At 37.5% G+C, this 9,233-nt stretch overlaps 1 protein-coding gene across 1 annotated transcript; it reads left to right on the top strand.

Moving 5' to 3' along the window:
- The first annotated feature begins 5,878 nt into the window (after positions 1-5,878).
- On the top strand, positions 5,879-7,581 carry LOC107933668 (CASP-like protein 4A3). The gene is made up of 3 exons (XM_016865938.2): positions 5,879-6,581; positions 6,656-6,791; positions 7,205-7,581. The coding sequence occupies exons 1-3, from the start codon at positions 6,007-6,009 to the stop codon at positions 7,397-7,399; spliced, it is 906 nt and encodes a 301-aa protein (XP_016721427.1). The 5' UTR covers positions 5,879-6,006; the 3' UTR covers positions 7,400-7,581.
- The last annotated feature ends 1,652 nt before the right edge of the window (positions 7,582-9,233 follow it).

Raw genomic sequence — 9,233 nt, 5'->3', positions numbered from 1 at the left:
ATAGAAAATTAGAACCGAGATCCATTAAATGTATTTTTCTTGGTTATAAAGCTGGTGTAAAAGGGTATAAGTTATGGTGTCCTGAAAATAGAAAAGTTGTGATTAGCAGAGATGTTGTTTTTGATGAAACTGCTATGTTACCTAACTTATCTCTTAAAGACTCTTCCAATAAAGAAAACTAAAAACAGGTGGAGCATCAGATTAATACAGAGTCAACTCCTTAAGCCATAACAAAAATTGAGAATAGAGTTGCTTCTTCACCACAATACTCTATCGCCAAAAATAAAACTAGAAGAGAAATTAAACCTCCAAAGAAGTATGCCGAAACAGATTTAGTTGCTTATGCTTTAAATGTGGCTGAAGATATAGATGCGAATTAAGAGCCATCTAATTATTCTGAGGCGGTTAGCTGTGAAGACTCAGAAAAGTGGATGTTTGCTATGCAAGAAGAGATGGAATCACTCCACAAAAACAGAACATGGGACCTTGTGAAACTTCCTAAAGGTAAAAAGGTTGTTCGTTGTAAATGGGTATTTAAAAAGAAAGAAGGGACTCCAGGAGTTGAAGAACCCAGATATAAAGCAAGGTTTGTTGCAAAGGGTTATAGTCAAATTCCAGGAGTGGACTTCACAGATGTGTTCTCTCCAGTTGTTAAGCATAGTTCGATTCGAGCTTTGCTTGGTATTGTGGCCATGCATGATTTGGAGCTTAAGCAGTTAGATGTAAAAACTGCATTTCTGCATGGAGAACTTGAGGAAGATATTTACATGCAACAACCAGAGGGTTTTATAATCTCAAAAAAAGAGGACTATATTTACTTGCTGAGAAAGTCCCTTTACAGTTTGAAACAGTCACTAAGACAGTGTGGTACAAGAGGTTTGATTCCTTTATGACTTCTCATGATTTCAAAAGAAGTAGTTTAGACAGTTGTGTTTACTTTAAGAAAAACAGTGATGGTTCTTTTCTGTATCTACTTCTTTATGTTGATGACATGTTGATAGCAGCAAAAGATAAATGAGAGATAAGAAAAATCAAAGCCCAACTAAGTGAAGAATTTGAGATGAAAGATTTAGAACCAGCAAAGAAAATACTTGGTATGGAGATTCTCAGAGATAGAAAAGCGAGTAAATTGTACCTAAGTCAAAAGGGGTACATTGAGAAAGTTCTTTGTAGGTTCAATATACAGAGTTCTAAGCCTGTTAGTACTTCTTTAGCAGCCCATTTCAAACTTTCATCGGCTTTGTCTCCACAATCAGATGATGAGATTGAGTACATGTCACATGTTACATACTCTAGTGTAGTGGGATCTCTCATGTATGCTATGGTTTGCTCATGTCCAGATTTATCATATGCAGTCAGTGCAGTTAGCAGATACATGGCAAATCCCAGTAAAGAACATTGGAAAGTAGTTTAGTAGATTTTAAGATACTTACGAGGTACTACTGATGTTTGCTTATAGTTTGGAATAACTAAATATGGAGTCATAGGGTATGTTGATGCTAATTTTGCTGGAGACTTTTATAGAAGAAGATCTCTCACAGGTTACGTCTTTACAATCGGAGGTTGTGCAATTAGTTGGAAAGCCACTTTGCAAACTACAGTTACTTTGTCTACCACTGAAGCTGAGTACATGGTGATTACTGAGGCTTGTAAGTAAGCTATTTGGTTAAAGGGACTATTTAGTGAACTCAATGAAGACCTTCAAATCAGTACAATATTTTGTGACAGTCAGAGTGCCATATTCCTTACAAAAGATCAAATGTTTCATGAGAGAACAAAACATATTAATGTTCGGTATTATTTTGTTCGTGATATTATTGCTCGTGGTGATATTGTTGTGAGCAAAATTAGTACTCATGAAAATCCTGCAGATATGATGACTAAGTCACTTTCTATAACCAAGTTTGAGCATTGCTTAGACTTAGTTGGTGTTCATTGTTGAAGTTAAACCCTTAAGGGGTTTTATGGAAGAGATGGAGAACTTGTTCGGGATGAAGAACTTGTTCATTGAGAATTTGTGTCAAGGTGGAGATTGTTAGAATTAAGTGACCCGAATTCTTATTTAAATAAAATACGGTGGAAAATAAAATAAAAGTAAAATCCATATAGAACTAGAATTTTTTTTATTTTATTTTAGAATAAGGTTTTTTAAAACTTATTAAACTCCATCTATTTTATATTTATTAGGATAAGGTGTTTCAATCCTACTAGAATATGGCTTTACAAGCCTATAAATAGACATAGTCTATTCCTCTTGTATTGATTCAAATTTTCAACATAATGAATTTTCTTCTCCTCTGCCCGTGGTTTTTTCCCGAAAGGGTTTTCACGTAAAATTTGTGTGTTCTTTATTTTATTTTATTTTTCACACGTAACTTTCTCCCAAATAAGCAAATGTATTTTCCTTGCACTTTCGTGCCACCCCAAAGGAAGTTCCTATTAATTCTATCAAGCTCTTCCAAGGTATTTGAGGGAAGATAGGACATTGTATGATTTGAGTTGGGATAGAGGCCATAGTTGATTGAATGAGAACAAGTCATCCCATTTGGGAGAGCATGTTTACTTTCCAAGAGCACAACTTTGCTCTCACTTTGTTAACAATAAACTCGTGGTCGAGCTTCGAGACTCTCTTGGAGTGGATAGGAAAGCCCAAATATTCACCGAGATCTTGCGCTTCCTTTATATTGAAGGCATTAGTTGCCTCTTTATTTCGAGCAAGACATTTTGAGGAGAATACTATTCTTGACTTTTGAAAGCAAATACTTTGACTGGATTCTTCCATAAAATTTGCAAGAGCACGTTTGATAGTCCTTGTGGTTCTCGAGTCAACTTCTGCAAATAGAATAACATTATCCCACGAAAAACATATGTGAGATTTGGGGACCATTTCTCGAGGCTCTTATAGGTTTCCAATTTCCATCATCCATTTTTTTTGAAATTTGAAAGTTAAGGTACTCCATGCACAAAATAAAAAAAGTATGGGGAGAGTAGATCTCCTTGTGTAATACCTCGAAAATGTGTGAAGCTTTGAACCATTGACAAGGATCGTGGTCGTAGTTGAGGAAATGCAATGCATAATGAGTTTAACCTAAGATGGTGGGAAATAAAAAAAGAGAAGAACTTTTCTAGTGAAAGATCATTCCCGCCTATTGTAAGCCTTTTCAAGGTCAAGTTTCACAATCATCACTCTGATGTTGCTTTTCATTTTTTTGAGAGAGCGGAGGATTTCTTGGACAATAATGACGTTTTCCGTTGTTTGCCTTTTCGGGAAGAAACTACCTTGGACATGCAAAATAATAGTTTGGAGAATTGATTGAATCCTCGCTACCATTATTTTGGTAATGATCTTGTAAACTATGTTGCACAAGCTGATAGGACGAAACTGGGAGATGGAGAAAGCACATTGACATTTAAGGATAAGAGTGATGAGGATATTATTGTTGCCTTCTTCCAAGATTCCTTTACGAAAAGTCTCATTTTCCATGTTGCAAACATTGGGTTATTTTTATAAAATAGCATTGAGCTTAACTTTAGGCCAGCAACGTTGAAAGAAGAGTAGGTGAAGAGCATCCAGTCCCAGTGCTCTTCTAGGTTTAAAGGACCAGGTAGCTTTTGTTATTTCCACATCTGAAATCTGGGAAAGCAGGTTATTACCACAGCCAGCTTTAGAATTCCACAGCGCAGGAATTTGGTTGGAGCCTGTAACCCCGATCCTTGTCCAGTAGGTCACTTCAGCACAACATTCTTTTGACCGGAAGTGGCTCTGCTAACCATCTGTTTGATAATTCTCATCAGGTGGGATGGCAAAAAAGTGTTGGAGTCTGAAGGAAAAGTCGCCATTATATAGTTGTAAACTATAGAGAATTGCCGCCATTAGCTTGGTCACTTGATATGTGGGGCCAAACAAAATCAGTAGGGGTAACAGTCAAAGAAGTTTCCAAGTTGGAACTCTTGAAAAGGTTCATGAAATAGGATTGAATTAAATCCTTAATGCCCTTCTTGTCTTTGATCTAGGAGCCTGAATCATCCTTCAGGCAGGTTGTTTTGTTGAAGCTTCTATGGATCATCGTAGAAAGGTGAAAAAATATCGTATTTCCCTCATCGTCGATAAGCCAGCTAGCCCGAGATTTAAGTGCCCAAATCGTTTGTCATGGGTGCATTAAAGACCACTTTGGAGGGTTGAGTGGAGGTCGATAAGGAATTGGTTTGGTGCCTCGGCTAAGGCAATTTCAGTGCCTGTAATACGAGCAAGTAATCTTGTCTTTTTCTTAAAGACGCTACCGAAAAAATTATTATTCCAACTGATAAGGAATCGAGTAAAAGCTTCAATGGTAGGCGTTAAGGGGCGGCTAGGCTGGTTCCAGAAACTTTTCGACTATGTGAGGGAAATGATCATCATGAACGAGTCACATTTCTTGAAATCTAAAAGGGTTTTTTCTATCTTTCCAAGCATTGTTGTCCAAAGAGATTAATATTAGACAATGGTCCGACCTTAAACGAGGGAGGTATTGGACTCGCACGTTCAAGAAAAGGATTCTCCAATTGGGGTTGGCAAAAGCGTAGTCGATATGTTATTGTATAAGATGACCTGCTTCCCTCAAATTTGTCCAAGTAAATTTAGGACCAGAAAAGACCCAGATGAATGAGACCACATTCATTGAGACAGTCGTTAAAAGCCTTTATTCTACTCGGGGAGGTACATGGCCCCCCCATTTTGCATGAGTGGAGATGACCATTGAAGTTACAGTAGCAATCCATGGTATATTATGGTTCCTAGCTACTGAAGACAAGTTGATCCACAGAATTTTTCGTTCCTCTATCCTAGGATCCATGGTAAATATCAGACAAGAGCTATTGAGAGTTAGATTGTACCTTCACCCTCACGTGAATCTCTTGCTCCGTTTCACAAAGATTGTCGATTGTAACCACTGCCAAGAGTCATAAGAGCCAAATGCCACTTCTCTTACCAATAGTAGTTGTATCGCGCCAAGCATGAAAAAAGAGCTTATTGACAACACCTGGCAGATTCGCAGCTCAAAACTTTGTCTCCGTGATGACTATAATTTGAGGGTTGTGAATGAAGCCAATGTGTTTTGCACTTTACAATCCCATGTTAACACCGTGAAAAACAGTCAACATATAGTATTTTGCCACGTCATACCAAAGAAACGTGAGGGGAATTTACCGGTAAAAATCCTGGGCTTTGTCATAAATTACTGCACTTGATCGAAAGCTAAAGCTTAAAGTAAATCAGTAAATTAAAAAGTCGGGGTAAACTACTAAAATAGTCACTTTTGTTTGTCTCATGTTACATTTTTGTCACTTATATTTGAAATACTACGATATAGTCGTTATCTTGTTGTTACATTTTAGTCACTGAATGTTAATTGCCGTTAACAGTAATGGTGTAGCTGACTAAGCACATTAAATCATCATTTTAAATGAAAATTTTAGGTTAAATTAAACAATTGGTCTTTTCGCTTTCAATAGTTTAATTCTTTTTCTTTTTTGTTTTTTGAACGTTCCTTTTTTTTCTTTTTTTTAATTCCCTTCTCATTCTCCCTCTGTTTTCCTCGGTTCTCAGATTATTTAACCAAGTTTTTTTTATGTTTTTCATTTGTTAAAATTAGTCTCTATATTTTTATATTTTTTAACAATTTTTATTTTTATTTTTTATTTTCTTTTTCTTCATCCCCATTATTTTTCTCTCTTTATCATATTCTTCACTGCAGAAACATAACCTTTACTCACCAAAAATATCACCAAAAACACCAAGTGATTGTTAATATAAGTGACTAAAATGTAACATTTTAAACAAAAGTAACTAAAATGTAATATAAGATAAATAAAAGTAACTATTTCCTAAAAAGTCTTATATTCTTCAATCGTTCTCTTTTCACTCACTCATTTTCTCGCTACCCCCAAACCCTGATTTCTTTTTCTTTCTAATTTTAATTTTAGTTTGTTTCCTCTCTTTTACTCAGCCCATTAGATTTCCGGAAAGAAATGGAACCTAAAGCCTCGATGAAAAACAATCAAACTCTCGATGACATCATGAAAAGATCCTCTTCCTCAAACTCCGACTCACTGTCTCACCTCGACTCGCCCCACTCTCCTCTCTGTTCAGACCACGGTGACCCCGACCCACCCGATCCCCAAAATACCTCCTCTCCTCATGTTCCTCCGGCAGTCTCCCCCCCAGTTGACAACTGCAAGGCACTCGTCGCCTTCGACAAGTCCACCCAGTTCAACGCCAATTCTTCCCCGTTTGCTTCGCCTCCGCTTCCGCCGACTACTCCACCGCAACAATCCTTGCAATTGTCTGTGAACCGATCGGTGAGGGAGGAAGGACAGGGGATGACGACGAAGACGAAAGTGAGTGGTGGAGGGGGAAGAGGAGGAGGAGCAAGGGCAGTGGCGGCTGTGCTGAGGAGATCGAAGGTGAAGGAGACTGTGAAGATGGCAGCTCTAGGGTTTCGATTAAGTGAAATTGTTTTATGCTTGATATCTTTCTCTGTTATGGCTGCTGATAAAACCTCAGGCTGGAGCGGTGACTCTTTCGACCGCTATAAAGAATACAGGTTCTTCATTACATGCTTCATTAAATGTCTACTTTTTACATTAACATGTTTCACTGAATGTATATTTTTTACAGGTATTGCCTATCGGTAAATGTGATTGGATTTGTATATGCGGGGTTTCAAGCCTATGCTCTAGCTTATCATCTCATCATGCGAAAACATGTCATTCGCCATTACCTTCGTCAGCATTTCGATTTCTTCATGGATCAGGCAAGTTTTTTGCATTTTATAGAACACTTAATTGTAAACTAGCCTCTTTAGCTTTCATTGTTAGCAGTTACTCACCCCTGGCATTTTCTTAATTACTATAAAGTTAATTTACTGCAACTCTCCCTGGATATGCCTCTTGGTCTTGCCATGTTGTCGAGTATCAGTGTATCAGTATTGGCAACTGTTAATTAGATTTCCCATTTTTGTGATAGGTTGAGTTCACTTTACATGCCCTTGCATCAATTTGCTAATAAAATTGCACCATATCTATGGATTTAAGTATTATATAAGATACATATGGCTGTTTGAATCGCAAAATGTCCAAGTGAAACACAAAGGCATGCATTTATATGTGCAAACACAGAGCAAAATGCTGAAAGAGAATTGCTTGCTTCTTTGGTTTCATCTTGCAGATACTAGCCTATCTTTTGCTTTCAGCATCATCTGCGGCAGCCACGCGAATAGATGACTGGCAATCTAATTGGGGCAAAGATGAATTCACTGAGATGACTAGTGCCTCAGTTGCAATGGCGTTTCTGGCTTTCACTGCATTTGCATTAAGCTCGCTTTTATCTGGTTACGAACTCTGTACCCATGAATCTGCATGATCTCTGAGGCAATTACAAAATCATAGCACGATTGGATTAAATCAACTTGAGCTGCACATTCGGTTTTAGTTATTGTACAGAGAACATATGATATCATGTTTTTCTTGTGAAAATTTTTCCCTTCAAAAGATTACAATGTAAGCATTCAGATTTGGATATGGTATACACCCTCTTATTGGTCATTTGGTGCCTGGTTCTTGTGTCTGCATAGGAGTTGGATTCTATCGCCCTGCACATCTGCTCTTATCAAGCTATCGTAGGGTGATATTAATGTTGTCAAAGCCGGTTTTGTGGTGGATTCAGGTCTAATATCAATATATATATATATAGATTCTCTTGTCATTCTTTTCTCTGGAGATTTGCCTGGAATCCAAGCAAAGGGAAACAATTATCCCAGCTAATTAATTGTGGCTGTACTTTTCTGATGGTTAATTTGGTTGTCCTCAATGTCTATATATCTCCAGAGGAGAAACAAATTTATTTCATTGTCGGTAAAAAGATGGCGTACAGAATTAAGGTCTTGGATCAATTCATTCATGCAATCATCTCCCACAAAGTGATATCTGACATATTAGGGATCCAAATCTCATCATTTATATAACCCTCTACTCTATGTTCAGATTGCCGCAACTTCCTTAGCACTTGAAGAAAAAAAGTGGTAAGACCGATAGTATGGCTTTTGCTCCCAATGGAACAGAAAGATTGATAATTATGACTTCCACCCCCCTTTGGTTGGAGAAGAAAACAGATGATGAACCACTAGAAGTTTACATATCAGTGTCTTAGCATTTGTTTCAAAAAATGTATTCATTCTCATGAAGAGATATAAATATTGAAATGTTTTTAGGTATATTTCTATCATTTAAAAAAATAATTGTCAGTGGATTGATGACTGCAATTTATGGATCTCGTGGAAAATCAGGACGGGTTGATGCTATTCAAGAAAAACTTGACCGTGTGTTGGTGATGGTGGAATGGAATTTGATATTTCCTTCCGCCAACAAATTGTGGTGCAATTATTCAGGACAGTTGGAATTGGAGTACGGGAGATATGGGTGATCACAGCACCCATGGAAACTCAGGACTACCTTCTCATTTCTCCACGAATGGAGTAGGTCGAAATTCGGGAATAATAGAAAGATGATGGCCAAACTCCTTAAAAACCTGCTTACCTACAATTGGCCCAGACTACCACTTAAACAAGGTATGAAGCTCAAGCCATGAAAAAGAAACTCAGACTCCATCTAGGAGATGGAAGAAATAATTGGCTCAAGCTTGGCACTCTCAACACTATTCAACATCGCAACACCAATGCCATTCGAAGAAATAAGGGGCTTGACGGGAAATGGGTTGATGAAGAAGATAAGGTGTCTGAGTTGTTCCATCATGTTCTAACTCCTAGAATTAATGAATCGTTTGCAATTGTGGACAAGTTGATTCTTCAAAGAGGTGAATGTTGTTCTTATGGATATTGCATCTAATGAGGAAATTGAAAATGTTTCTAAAATCGGTTCCCTTAAGGCCCTTGGGCCCAATGGTTTATCTGGCACTTTTTGCCTCAACTTTTGGTACGTGATCAAGGAGGGCGCTGACGGTTTTCAATTTTTCTTTCCAGCACCAGATTCTTATTAAAAAGTCAACTGCACGAACATTATATTGACCATGAAAGCAAATGACCCGGAGTTGATCTCTCAAAGTCGCCCCATTGGCTATTGTATTTTCATGTACAAAATCACCCTAAGGATATGGCTACACAGACGAAATTATTTCTTTCAAATATTATATACCCTCATCGAGTTTGCATTTGTGACCGATCAACAAATTCAACAAAACA

Source organism: Gossypium hirsutum, chromosome A09, assembly GCF_007990345.1.
Source record: "Gossypium hirsutum isolate 1008001.06 chromosome A09, Gossypium_hirsutum_v2.1, whole genome shotgun sequence".
Classification (NCBI taxonomy): Eukaryota; Viridiplantae; Streptophyta; class Magnoliopsida; order Malvales; family Malvaceae; genus Gossypium; species Gossypium hirsutum.
Note: the sequence above shows the minus strand (reverse complement) of the source record. Positions and strands in the feature narration are given on the sequence as shown.